The 14277-nt window shown below is 42.2% G+C and overlaps 1 protein-coding gene across 2 annotated transcripts; it reads right to left on the bottom strand.

Moving 5' to 3' along the window:
• Window positions 1–813: 813 nt before the first annotated feature.
• LOC120575474 (coiled-coil domain-containing protein 200-like) lies at window positions 814–13020 on the bottom strand. Of its 2 annotated transcripts, XM_039826282.1 has the most exons (5): window positions 12938–13020; window positions 9877–9969; window positions 6848–6914; window positions 2837–2916; window positions 814–1383 (listed from the first exon to the last, which is right to left on the bottom strand). In XM_039826282.1, exons 2-5 carry the CDS (start codon window positions 9949–9951, stop codon window positions 1357–1359), a joined length of 249 nt encoding a protein of 82 aa, XP_039682216.1. In that variant the 5' UTR covers window positions 9952–9969; window positions 12938–13020; the 3' UTR covers window positions 814–1356. The 2 variants fall into 2 exon arrangements, with proteins under 2 accessions (XP_039682216.1, XP_039682217.1); XM_039826283.1 differs by lacking the exon at window positions 12938–13020 and having other exon boundaries at window positions 9877–10289.
• Window positions 13021–14277: the final 1257 nt, after the last annotated feature.

Genomic DNA, 14277 nt, shown 5'->3' with positions numbered 1-14277 from the left:
GCTATGTTTGTTTTTATTTACTAATATTTTTTGACTGTGTATTATGTTTAAAGTTTCAGTTTTATTAAATAATTGCTTAAAGCATTTAAAGGTTCAATGTGTAGGAATTTCTCCCGTCTAGCGTTGAGATTGTAGATCGCAATCAACTCTCTCGCGCCACGCAGTTCAAAGTACGTATTACAGCTACGGTAGCCTTCACGCTTCAAAAAGCCGATCTCGTGCTCTTTTCAATATCCTTTTTTCTTTTTCTGGGCGAAGAAGACGACTCCTGTTCCTGAAATTTGGATTTTGAATGCGTGGGGTCCTCCACGTTTCCTTCTTCAAATCTGCCGGGGCCCGGGAAGCTACGATACCCATTAGCAGCATTAGCAGCACCCTGTGAGTTTATCATGTGACAGCGAAAAACGTGAAAGGCGGAGCAGTATTTCCTGTATGTCCCTTACCGGCTAACGTATTTCAAGATGGTGCATGAATATGGAGCGTCTTGTTATAGAGATTTTCTGACCTCTCCAGTGATGCGCTTTAGGACTCAATATACGAACACAGAAGCACAGAGAACACAGAGATGGTTAAAATGATATATTGCAAAAGTTTATGTAATTAATTATAGGGAAGTTACAGAGAAAAAGTGTCAAGGTCTCACCAGATCAGTTTTCCCCAATAACTCCCACAGAGAAGTTTGTGCACATCGATTTTATACTGTCAGAGAACAAAAGAAATCCTTTCCTTTCAGCCAAAAACAAATTTCTCCTTATCCTATGGGAAATATTCTCTCTACAATACTTACTATAATATAATTACCATTGGACAGAAATCCTCAAACAACACTCCTCTGTGTCCTATAAGAAAACAGCATCTCTCCACTGGTGACCTTGTCCTATACATCAGTTCACATTCAGTCCACATAGATGGTGTTTCCGTCCGGTCTACAAAATGCCTAGTTCCTGTCACCGGAGGTAATAAAAGGACATGGGCCTTTGACTACATTTCCATATCACAGCTCAGTGAACAGTGTGAGCATTGTTGAACATGATGCATACATAAAAATGTTCAAATGATTAACAAAACTCAAGAGACTGATCATTTCGACTGGCTTTTCTGTCAACGGTCGGCCGTCGGCTATGTGTGTAAACAGCTTAAGAGTCCAGGAACTGGGGTGTGCGATAGTTAGCTGAGAGTTGAGCATGTGTGGTGCTTGCCTTGGTTTTCAACTTTATAACGTAGTGTGTGTGTGATGGTTGTAGAGATGTGATTTGAGAATCTCGCACTGATTCACTGATGCAGTTTGGACAAATCCAAATGCAGAGATGCTGTTCAGAGATCCAAACATGCTCCAGAGAATGTTCCTCGTCTTCTTCACCACTGCTGGCTGTACTGTGAAGACTGTAAGATAAACAGGCATTATTCCTTAGTGAAAATACTCAAAATGTGCTCTGATTTTACAAGCAAGTTCTATCCTGAGATAGGTGCCAAATAAATAAATGCTTTTATTTATGGCATATTAAATCGGAGGTTAACCGGATACTTTCCGTCATTGACCAATTCTTTCTTAAAGGACAGACAAATCTGAATGCCATCAGGTCTGTTAGAACACTGAGGGTGATCTAACATAACTTTAAAGCCGGGCTCAGAGTGTCTTGCACGGCAGCTGGATTCTCGCAATATCACGAGATCACGCGAGAATCGCGATATCACATATCACGTAAAAAAATCCATCTTGTCAGGCTTCGAGTAATAGGCTCGTTGGAGATAAGCTGCACCTCGCCTGTAAAGTGGACGAGAGCAGTTTATATAAAACGTCATGTTGAGTCGATTCTGAACCAATCAGCTGAGAGCCAGGTGTTTCCCAGCATGCCCTGGCTCATCATGTTATGAGACTACAGGAGTTTCTGGACGCTTTATCTCCAATTCCTCCCTCCTAATAATCGGCAGAGAAATATGGTCCTGGACCAGATTTTATTATCATATTACTAGAATCGCATGTCCAGACCTTCCTCCACTGCGCTGCCGAGGAGTGTCTGGCTAGTCAACACAGCATTCCTGGGATTGGAGAAAAACGTGCTCTGGTTTATTGGCATTTCTTTAAACCAATCACAATCGTCTTGGGCTAAGTGCTGTACGGAGCCACGGTGCCTCTGCTAAATAGCCTCATGAAGGAACTGGTTTTGGTGGAACATGTGTACGTTCAAAAGTAGTTTTAGTCGTGTAACAGAAAACTCTGATTGGACAGATGGTCTAGCTAGCTGTCTGGATTTACCCTGCAGAGATCTGAGGAGCAGTTAACCACAGTCCTCCATAAATCCACCGGAGTTTAGAACGCCAATACAAAAAAAGTGGAAGGTAATGGACATCTGGTGAAAAGAGTGTCATCCGGTGGAATTTCCGGTGGCACCGGAGCAATGCCGGAAGTGGAACGACGTGGATATAGACTATCAAATTACAAACCGGCTACATGACCACGGTTGTAAACCACGTCATGTTCTGTCTATTGCAAGCAGCGCCACCCCTCTTCTAAACCAAACGGAGTATTTCCAGTAACACATCTGACACAGACAATCTCCTGTTGTGTGCTACATGTGTGAAAGGCAATCTGGACACGGCTTCTGAATCCTCTCAGATGTCATGGAGAGGAGGATAAAAGACAGTGAAGGTGCAGATATTCAGGGGTGTAGCACAAAATTCTGGGCCCTGTAGAAAGGCATTTTCTATGGGCCCCTCCCCGCATCTACAGCTATTAATTCTGGCATCTTTTTGGGCCTTCCTCACATGAGGGCCCTGGGTACTCAGTCCCCTCCCTCCCCCCCCCTCCCAGTCTGATGCCCCTGCAGATACTTACTGAGTATCTGTTGGAGATCTTGGCACTGTAATGGACAGGTGTCTTCAGGTTGCCCTTACAGTGGGGACAATGGTCTCCAGCTAGAAACATGGAAACAACACATGAAAAACTGAATGCATGCTTACCAACTGACAAATAGTCAATAAACAGCAATACAGAAGAAAACATGCCATCAGAAACAATAAAATCAATGAACAGGGTCAGGTATTAAAAGAAAAAATAAAGACAATATGAGAAAAGTCTCTTAAAGGGGTGATAGAATGCAAAACCGATTTTACCCTGTCATAGTTGAATAACGACAGTTCGGTGGGTAAATAGGACATACATAGAAGCTCAAAGTCCCACTGACACCCCTTTACTATGAAAATCTCATATTTTGAAACTGCCGCTGAAAACGGGCGAATCCCAACAAAGCTGAGTTGCTTACGCAAGCCGTCTCAAAATCCGGAACCTTAAGAGAACAGTCACGCCCCAACATTTACGTAGGCTACACAACTGACCTGAGATCAGGTAGTCTTCTGAATCTAGCTAGGTCACGCAGATCTCTGCTATTCCATTACAAAATTCACTTCTGAAACTTTTTTATGCGAGAAATCAACCATATAAAGCTCAAATATGGGCCGCTTTACGAAAATGGATGGCTAATTGCAAATTTTCTCCGACTGTGTGTCGGAGTTTATTGCCGGTGTTGGTGCTGCCTGGGTTGCTACATCGCCGCCCTGACCGCAGTGTCAGCGAGCTTGTTACGCCCGCAATCTTTTACCGCAGCCCGCAGGTTCCAGTTAATCTTATAATGGGTATGTGTGTTGAGTTATTTAAACAAACAATCGGGGAAATAAAGCCTCTTTGGCTGCGAGTCTCATTGTTAGAGCCGCGGTGAGATGGAGTCCATCATGATGGAAAGATGTTATATAAGTGGCGTGACGAAATTCAAACTGTAAATATAATTTAGTTATGGCGAAAGTGTAGCTAGCTAGCTGCGGTATTTCCCCATTGTAATGAATGGGACATATAGCAAGCAGCTGCTGGTCCTACAAAGACGCCTCGCGTTCATAAAAATGCCTTAAAATCAAATCGGACACAACGGTTAGCTTTATAAGACATTGGGGAATGATGTTGTATAAGTGGTGTGACGAAATTCAAACTGTAAATATAATTTAGTTATGGCGACAGTGTAGCTAGCTAGCGGCGGTATTTCCCCATTGTAATGAATGGGACATATTGCAAGCAGCTGCTGTCGCTCCTACAAAGACGCCTCACGTTCATAAAAATGCCTTAAAATCAAAGTGGCGTGACGAAATTCAAACCGTAAATATATTATAGTTATGCCGGCAGCTGGCCGCGGAGCCCCGTAGTGCAGTATCCACAAAGGGTGACTTTGCCCTGGGTATGGAGCCCAGCAGGCTGCCGCTTTCTCGTCAGACTGTGTGGAGCTCCTAAAGTCCGACACGTCTTACCAAATTTGCAATTAGCCATCAAATTTTGTAAAACGGCCCATATTTCAGCTTTATATAGTTGATTTCTCGCTTAAAAAAGTCTCAGAAGTGAATTTGGTAATGAAACATTGCAGTGTCTGGAATATGAGATTCTGTCGCTTCTCTAATGTATGTGTATTGGGGGGTTCGCTCAACCAATCGCAGCGTCTCTAATATGTGCGTATGGCAAGTCGCTCAACCAATCAGCACGCAGCTCATCTAAATATTCATGACCATACCATATTTGGAAGAAAAGCTCTTGTTACAAATAGGGCCAAAACACAGGGATGCATAAGGGCCAATAAAATATCAACCAGGCCATTTTCAGCCCAACCAATGTTACATACCCCATTAGGAGACCATAAGGAACAGTGTGAAATACCCTATATAATCATTCTATCACCCCTTTAATGTTGCATCATGTGATCGATTTGCATGCGTTTTCTTAAGTTGCAGTGCAGTGGCCTCTCGGGGCCACCATACATTTACGCCTGTGAGATGCAGCTAAGATGTGAGCGGTAGAGTTTAGCTACCTGTTGCGGGAGACTAGCAAGTAGAAAAAGCATCAGACACACTTGCGGTCAAGTCTTTCGAAATTATGTTAAAGCCGAGCTCAGCAGCAAAGGGCAGACAGGCACAACTAACTGGTGAACACAGTGGAGCATTTAGCATCTAAAGAGACAGATATTTTTCTCAGGAGTTGGTGGAGACTACACCAGAGCTAAAATGAGAGAGAATATTGGACTCAGTCTGTTTTCACCCCTGGCTCCCTTTTTCCCCCAAAGATCAGTTTGTCTGGGCATATATAGTCTCGCTTTGCCAGACCTATCTCCACAGTGCTGCGGAGGAAGGTCTGGCTAGTCCACACAGCATTCCGGGATAGGAGAGCAACGTGCTCTGGTTTATTGGCATTTCTTTAAACCAGTCACAATCGTCTTGGGCGGTGCTAAGCGGCGGACGGAGCCACAGTGCTGCTGCAAAATAGCCTCAGGAAGGAACTTGTTATGGTGGAACGTGTACGTTCAAAAGTAGTTTTAGTCGTGCAACAGAAAACTCAGATTGGACAGATAGTCTAGCTAGCTGTCTGGATTTACCCTGCAGAGATCTGAGGAGCAGTTAACCATAGTCCTCATAAATCCACCAGAGTTTAGAACGCCATCACAGAGAAAGAGGAAGGGGACGGACATCTGGCCTAATTGAGGGACATCCGGTGAAACTTTTGCTGGCACCGGAACAATCCCGTAAAAGAAACGCCATCGATATAGACCAGGGCATATATGAACAAAGCAGTCACACCCGGATGCGGGACAAAACAAGCGGGTCAAGATGTCCTGCCATACTCAGCTCCCTTCCAATGGATCCATGGAGCGGGTCGTTGGCAGTGCGAACGCAATCAACCCAGCAACCGAAACGAGTGACTCACAGCTGTGGTTCACACTCCGAACGTAGAGGGTGGCCACAAACCCATAAAACGGAAAGTAGAGGACTCACGCTTTGCATGATGGGACGCTGTAATGTCATCAATGGACAGCAGTTAACTGAAGCCTAGAAGACCAAGAAGCTATATAGGAAAATGAGTCGTGGGGTGACCTGGAGCAACGTAAAGTGAAATGCCTTTTTTGTTTGTTTTTTCTGCTGAAAAAAAGAAAAACTGGCGGTTATATCCCATTTAGCCTATCTTTTGAAATAAAACCAATGATCTGTTGATCTTTACGAATCAAGACTCCTTAAGGAGCTTGCACACTGCTCCACCAAATGCCAACAAATACCAACAAACTCCAACAGTTGGGTCAGTGTGGGCCGGCCGTCTGTGTTTGTTGGATGGAGTTAGTTTGACATGTCCAGTCTGGTCTGGTGGAGTTGTAGAATGTTGGACCAATGTAGTCCATTTTCCAACAATTGACAACATTCTAACAGCTCAAAATGCTGTCTGAATGGGTGTTTTTTCTGGCAATTAGTGGAGTGACCATAGTGAGTAATTCCTCAAAAGCTTGAGGAGCAAAACTGGCAAAATTCGCAAAAGCTGGAGTATCTTCTGAGCGAAGTTCTTGACACAAGTTAGGATAGACACCCTGTTTTGCATGTCGCAATATCCAAGGTTTACACCACAGTCTCCTCCTGGCTCGTCTTGATTGCTGTCTCTCCTGTACATGGCTAGCAGCTTTACAGGCTAGGTAGACCAGAACTACTTTGGCCACATTCAACAAGGTCTCCACTTCATCCATGTTTAAGTAAACCAAAACTCAAATAAGAAAAGGTAGGACTAGGTGACAAAAGTCAGTCTTGTCTGTTACTGTCTGGGCAGTGTGGACTGGCAGTTGGTTTTATGAACATTCTAAAGACTACCAACTGACAAACAACTGCCAAGTTTAGAATGTTGGAGTTTGTTGGAGCAGTGTGCAAGCTCCTTTAGTCTATGGCATATCAGTCAGTGCTGGGGGGAAAAAAAAGTTTAAAATTGAAAGTCAATTCAATTTGGATTTGGAGAATTGTGATACTGCTAGTTCTGAATATATCATCTTAAGAATAATGATACCTGTTTGTTCTTGTGTTGTGTTTGATCCGGTTGCATTGGAGCTGGTCTCAGAACTCTTCTGCAACAGCTGTAAAGGAGAAGGTGAACTAAACACTCCAAATACAGCGAAAGCAGCGGAAAAGAGCACAGTTAACGGTAAAATATGCGCCGTATTTTACTAATGAAACAATGTGTAGACTAATACAAAAGAAATCCCTGCCAATCATCACTTGTTATGAGCCACTAGAAGTGTATGGCAGAGACCCTGCCTTCTGCCTGGAGTCTCTTTTCTTAACGACATTTCGCTGTGTGCGGGACGTTTCTGGGCGTTAACAAAGAGCCTTTGGGCCCCTGATGGGTGTGTAACCCCACCCCTCCCCCAGCCAATAACAGCGTGAGAGTTGTGTTTTGATTTTAGCTACCTGTTTTATAACTTTCTCGTTATGTTATTATCACATAAGAAGCTAACCGGTCACATCTCCACAAAACAGAGCACATATTTAAAGTTTCATCTAGTGCAAAATGAGACCGTCTCTCAAACGGTAACCTCAAAAGGATTTCTTTTCTGTTTAATAGCGTATTGGCCAGAATATAAAACTAGTCTAGACTTTTGAACGTCAACATACATTCACAACAGCAAATGGCGCCAAATAGCGAGCCACCTGGCAGTGAGGATGACTGTTGTTCTGTGGGAGGAGCTAGTTGGAACCAGAGCATGATGGGAGTGACGGCAGAGTGAACTGGAGGCTCGGGACACACCTGAATGTGAGATGCATTCTGTTTTAATTTCCAATTTCCGAACCCAACCTAAGCCCGACGCAGTTAATGTAAAGTGAAGCACTGAGATTGTGTTACGTTGTCTAGAGTGCGGCTCAGGACGCATACACCTATATTTCTGTCAGTTTGTCTGTCTGGGGACGCAGTATCCCTGGGGACCGGCTGAATGTAAGTAGTAAGTAAGGAAAATGTATTTATAGAGCACTTATATACAGGAAAAAATATCACAAAGTGCTTTTACATAAATAAGAAGTCGCGTATGGAGCTCTCAGCCTCCTGCCGGATCTGGGTCTGTCCCACAGACTGTAAAAAAAGATAAAGGACGCAACTCCACTTTCTCCCACTGTGAAAAAAGTGAAGCCAAAATATCTCTGATATGGGAGCCGCCATCTTATAATTTTGGAGCCAGAGTCTGCGCAGTAGTGATCGGGCACTGGAGCCGCTTTATAAAGTCCCGCCCGACCAATCGTCAGTCAGTCACAGCTGTCAATCATGACGTTTTCACACGGTTTTTATAGCATCAGATCTGCTCTTTGCTCTTTATTTATTTTTATTTTTTTATTTCTATCTTTATTTTTAATTTAAAACATACTATGTACTTATACTTATATTGATTATACTTATATTCTTTAATATTCCATTTAGAGAATGTGTGATGTGCACCAACAACACCAAAACAAATTCCTTGTATGTGTTAAAAAACGTACTCTGCAATAAAACCCTTTCTGATTCTAATTAAAACCAAACTGATCAGAAAAACGAACACTTAATGGCGAAAATGTATTTAAAGTGTACTTAGATTTATTTATTTTTGTGTGGTCCATGTCCCATCCACTAACTTGGAGGGGGCGGGGCTAATGACCTATACTGCAGCCAGCCACCAGGGGGCGATCGAGATGTTTTGGCTTCGATTATAGTCTAGCATCGTCTGTCCGCGGCAGGCTGTACTGCCGTCCGATATAGTGGCATTACTATTACATTGAGACCGTTTCATAACCGGTGATGTGAAAGCCCCCTTACTGCATTATATTCCATTATAATTTTATATTTTGAATTGTCCCCTGCCTCCTGAATATTGTGTTTTCCTTCACATACTTAAAAATGTTTCCACCATAAGTTGGTGCATAAAAATGCAGGTAAGGAAGTGTTTAACACTCAATTTCCCACTTTATTTACAGTATGTCCCCCAGAAGGCCCATTAGAAAGGAAAAGATTTTTATTAAAAAGGGGTCAAAAACAAAAGCCTACCTTTTTTAAATTATTTTCAAATGAAATTATTTTCTGTGTGGAAAAAATACAATTTGGTCTTCAAAGTCTTTTTGATCCTTCAGAAATACTCCCACCCTAAATAACCCTATCAGAGAAACGTTCCACTCAGGATACCGGAGCTGTAGCTCTCAGTTTCTCAGTGACCCAGTTTGGAAACACTGTTTAGTTTTGTCTTATGGAACAAAATGGATTTTGCAGAAGATAACTGCCGTTGTTTTGGATGCATTTTTATTTCAACGTGGATATCTATTTTTAGTCTTTCTTTTTAATGCCTATACATGACATTTGATCTAATAGGTGTCTTATGTCGAAATCCAACTGGAAAAAAAGTATGTCCAAACCATAGACATCCATTTTGTTTTTGATTCTGAACACATCCTGGAAATCAGCAACCAGATACAAGCTGTCCGATTCACACAGGAAACGAGTTTGACCCCATGCTGGGGTGTCAAATGGCCCTTCTCAGTTTCCAATCAGCCCTGCTGTTGTTCAATAATAAAGTAGACCAGACTGCTGCTGGATCACCATCAGCAGAACCGTCTATATGACTAGTTTTGGAAGAAATGTCTTAAGAACATCCACCGTAGACGTTCTATTTTTAACTGTTCCATCATGGATCCACCACAAACTGTAAATGAAACAAACGCTGTTTTAGATTTTTTTTAAATGATTCCTCACTCTAAATCTACAACATCCCTGCAAATAATTTGGCTATTTAAAACATCATTGCGTTGCAATTCCACCATTTGGCCGCTATGTCCAGTTTGCCTCAAAGCCCGGTGTACTTCCTGGGGGCCTGGCACTAACTAACGCCCGGCCCGGCTACCAAACCAAAGAATAGAGCAGCTCGGATTACAAGACACACAGAGGGAGCGTGACTTCATTCTCTGCTCAGGATGCCGTTGCTCCACTATATCTTTACATAGCAAATATTTGTTAGTTTCTACATTAATGTTCTGAATGTTGCGTAATAGTTGTTAATAGCTTATTACAACACCATTTACCTGCTGTTTGTCTCTGGCCATCCTGCGGTCCAGAGCACTCTGACGCCGCCTGGCCTCCCAGTGCATGGCCGACATCCTGACGCACAGCAGCAGCTACAGGAGACAGTCTGACTTGGTTTATTTCGTGATGACTGAAAAACTGTTGTTTTGCTCATGCATTAGGTCAAATTAATCTCACATTCCCAGACCATCCTCCACAGCGCTGTGGAGGAAGGTCTGGCTAGTCCACACAGCATTCCGGGATGGGAGAAAAACGCGCTGTGGTTTATCGGCATTTCTTCAAACCAATCGCAATCGTCTAAGCCCCGGACACAATGACGTTGCCCCTGCAAAATAGCCTCGGGAAGGAACTGGTTTTGGTGGAACGTGTGTACGTTCAAAAGTTGTTTTAGTGGTGCAACAGAAAACTCAGATTGGACAGATAGTCTAGCTAGCTGTCTGGATTTACCCTGCAGAGATCTGAGGAGCAGTTAACCACAGTCCTCAGAAATCCACCAGAGTTTAGAACGCCAACACAAAAGGAAGAGGAAGGGGACGGACAGTCTGAACAGACCCGGAAATGAAACGTTGTCGATATAGACTAGGTTACATTGATAATAATATATAAAGTAGGCTATATAAAACAGAACGGCAAGACAAATGTTAAGTGTTAATGGAATATTTAAACCTGCAATAACAGATTGTGTGGTAATTTGGGGGCAGTGGAGACCAGGTGTAAACACAACGTTGACTTATTATCACCTTTTCAGTTGATAAGGTTAATGTGATAGCAAACGGTTGCCTATTTACTTTTCCAGCAGACACAGAGCAACATTAGCATAGCATTAGCACATTAAATAGCTGGCTCTCTACCTGCTAAATGCTGCCTGGTAGAGCTCCATGGAGCTGTTGGTGATAACTCTGTGGATTGGTCACAACAAGCGACCCCCACCTCTTCACACAGATGTAGTCATGCGGTCCGCATTGTTAATATAAAATAGTGACTATAGCCACTTTAAAGATGTGTAGGTGGTAGGGATGAGGAAATCTGTTGACCCTTCATGAGGAGTCCTACTCAGCCTGTGAAAATAGTTGTAATCAAGTCTGAGAAAATGAACAACATCATACCGTCTACATATTTATCTTAACTTGTGTATTCAAAATTATGACAGAATTTTATTTTTTATTTTATTATGTGGAGTTTGAGAAACGAGGGTATTTCCCATACAGGGAAGGTCTTGCGGAAGATGCTATTGAGTTGCATCATGGGAAATTATAGTGTTTGGGGCTGTATCGATTTTAACCAGCGGTGGAAGAAGTATTCAGATCCTTTATTTAAGTAGAAGTACCAGTACCACACTGTAAAAATACTCCATTACAAGTAAAAGTCCTGCATTGAAAATGTTAGTAAAAGTGTGTAAGTATCATCAGGGAAATGTAGTCAAAGTATTAAAAGTAAAGAACTCTCATTGTAGAAAGTGTAAAGGATCCAATCAGTTGTGTGTTTAATGGTCTAATCATTTCAGCTGGACTTGTAGGCTGTAATATTGTTGGCTAGTTTAATTTATAATAAAAAAATCAGATTTGATAAACTACATGTGTTTTGTGTGCAGAAATCTTAATGTGTAAAGGAACTAGTAACTAAAGCTGTAACAGATGAATGTAGTGGAGTAAAAAGTACAATATTTCTATCTGAAATGCAGCGGAGTAGAAGTAGAAAGTGGCATGAAAAGAAAAGACAAGTACCTCAACATTTATACTTAAGTACAGTACTGGAGTAACTGTACTTACCACTGATTTTAACCATAATGTTTTTTTATGTCCCTCCCAAATCCCCCAAATTTATGAAAGTGCAATACTAACTCATTGGAGCCATTACGGTGTTGTAGTGGTGAAACCCAATAAAAGGTCAGTTCCACATGTCCTAATCTGCTTTCTGTGTCCCATTGTTAAGTGGTTGCTCGCTGCGACCTTATGTCCAACAGACAGACACAAGAGTGGTATCAATCTTCACATCGAACTCTAGGCAAAAAAATAAAAGGCTATTTCCCAAAATGTCAAACTATTGCTATAAATGTAGTGCAGGCAGCATATAAAGAAGCTGGTATAACATTGAATCTACTGTATATCAGCTGATAAAACCGCAACAGGTACGCTTAAACTTCCACTTTTGAAGTGTCAAAAGTTAGCAGGTAGCTTAAGCAATATACAATATATACTGTATATGATGCGATATTTTGTTCTGATACCACGATCATGTTTAGATGTACACCTGCTTCCTCTCTAGCTGCGTTGTGTGTAGAGTTTTTGATCTGACATCAGAGTAACCTGATACACTTTAACACCCAACCACTGCCATCAGCTCCTCTGATTACTGACCTCTTCCTGTATTACCGGATCGCAGTGCAACACACTGAATATCCTATCCCAGCTAATCGCTAGTTTGACCATTTTGATAATAAGATGGTTATTACATTTTATCACTCTGTCATGCATTTAAATATGCCCCAGCGTGTGTGGACTTACATTAAATATAAACCATATAAAGAATGGGGTGATGCATTTAAAAATGATACTACAAAAAGACCAAAAATTTAAAATTATAATTTCATGCGACTTTTTTTCAGACCTTTGTGTCTATTACAAAAATCATATATTACTCATAAGGTATGTGGTTTGTAACCCTATGTGAAAAATCAAAGTAAAGGCTAACTAAACATTAATTTCTGTCTTTTTGGCAAACATAATGACATTCTTTGTGAGCCATTTCATTTAAAATTGACACTGTGTAACATCTGGTAACCTTAAAATCAAGAACAAGAGTACCAGTTATTAACTGTGCCACTAAAGCTCTTTTGGTGTCTGAATAAACATGACGTAACATATGAGTCAGAGGTATTCATTTTGTGTAATGTGCACATACAATACGTCCTTACTACCTAATGTATTTAGGTGAGAGACTAACTGCCATGGGATAAAACATGCAATCCTTTGCTCTAAAATAATAACAAAATGAATATGGCTTTCAGCAGGCAATACAATTCAGCACAGTGATGTCTGAGAAATAAGAGTGTTTACTGACCTGACCCGTGTCCTGGAGAGAAAGCAGCTGTATCCTCAGTGGAGGACTGGTGGAGGCTGAGCTGTCAGTCTCTCTTTACCTCTCTCTCCTATCTCTGACCTTGTTAAGTGGAGTTTCCAGGCAACATAATGCTCTCCTTTGGTAAGAGAGAAGCAGAAAGGTAGGGTGGATAAATCATTGTTCACCACCTCCTGCAGCGTGTGTGTGTGTGTGTGTATAACTACATTCATGGGGATTAGGGTTAGAATTAGGTTATGGTTAAGGGTGAGGCTAAGGGTTAAGGTTAGGCATTTAGTTGTGATGGTTAGGGTTAGGGTAAGGGGCTAGGGAATGCATTATGTCAATGACGGGTCCCCACAAGGATAGTGACACGCTGTGTGTGTGTGTGTGTGTGTGTGTGTGTGTGTGTGTGTGTGTGTGTGTGTGTGTGTGTGTGTGTGTGTGTGTGTGTGTGTGCGCACGCGTGCGTGCGCGCAACTACGTTCATGGGGTCCAAAAACTGGGAATACAGTATACTTGTTGGGTCTGGACAGCTTTGTGGGGCCAAAATGCTGGACCCCACAAGTTTAAAGGGCAGTTTGAGGGTTAAGACTTGGTTTTAGGGTTAGACTTATGTTATGGTTAAGGGTGAGGCTAAGGGTTAAGGTAAGGCATTTGGTTGTGATGGTTAGGTTAAGGGTAAGGGGCTAGGGAATGCATTATGTCAATGACGGGTCCCCACAAAGATAGTGACACGCTGTGTGTGTGTGTGTGTGTGTGTGTGTGTGTGTGTGTGTGTGTGTGTGTGTGTGTGTGTGTGTGTACTTCCTTATATACTAGAACACATGAATAATGATGCAAAAATGCGGAAGGACTGAAGAGAGACAAAAGGAAACAAAGGATGAAGAACCCTTCAGTCCTGACTGACCTTGCAGTCTGGCAGAAAACCGGTTATATTACAGGAAACAGTCATATTTTATGAAAACAAAAACATGTATTACATTTTTAGGGAATACTGGGTGAACAGTTTAGCAATATTAAACATTGGCCCGATCCCAAAGTGAGCCCTGAGGATTAAGGACTAAAGACTCACAGACTTAATTGATCTCAGGTACTAAGTGAGCGAGTGTGTGAGGCCACAGGGGCTCAGATAGGTAGAAATGGGATTGGGACAGCACTTCACAGGTTGGTCCGTTCCGTGGCCGTGTGTCGTGCTGTTGTTTACCTTTGTAATTTCCCTACCATCTCCACGGTAAACGTCACAACGCTTTGAACTGTGGGTAAATCCCTTTGGTGAAGTCTGCATTGATGCAGACTCGCGGAAAGGGCTCAGTAAGTGTGTACTCAAACCCTCACGCCCT

Source organism: Perca fluviatilis, chromosome 15 (assembly GCF_010015445.1).
Source record: "Perca fluviatilis chromosome 15, GENO_Pfluv_1.0, whole genome shotgun sequence".
Lineage (NCBI taxonomy): Eukaryota > Metazoa > Chordata > Actinopteri > Perciformes > Percidae > Perca > Perca fluviatilis.
Note: the sequence above shows the minus strand (reverse complement) of the source record. Positions and strands in the feature narration are given on the sequence as shown.

Coding starts and splice junctions, on each gene's coding strand:
- LOC120575474 (XM_039826282.1), bottom strand. CDS start 9,951: ATGTCGGCCATGCACTGGGAGGCCAGGCGGCGTCAGAGTGCTCTGGAC. Junction 6,915..9,876: donor TGGCCAGAGACAAACAGCAG/GTAAATGGTGTT, acceptor TCTCCTTTACAG/CTGTTGCAGAAGAGTTCTGA. Junction 1,384..2,836: donor AGATCTCCAACAGATACTCA/GTAAGTATCTGC, acceptor TTTATCTTACAG/TCTTCACAGTACAGCCAGCA.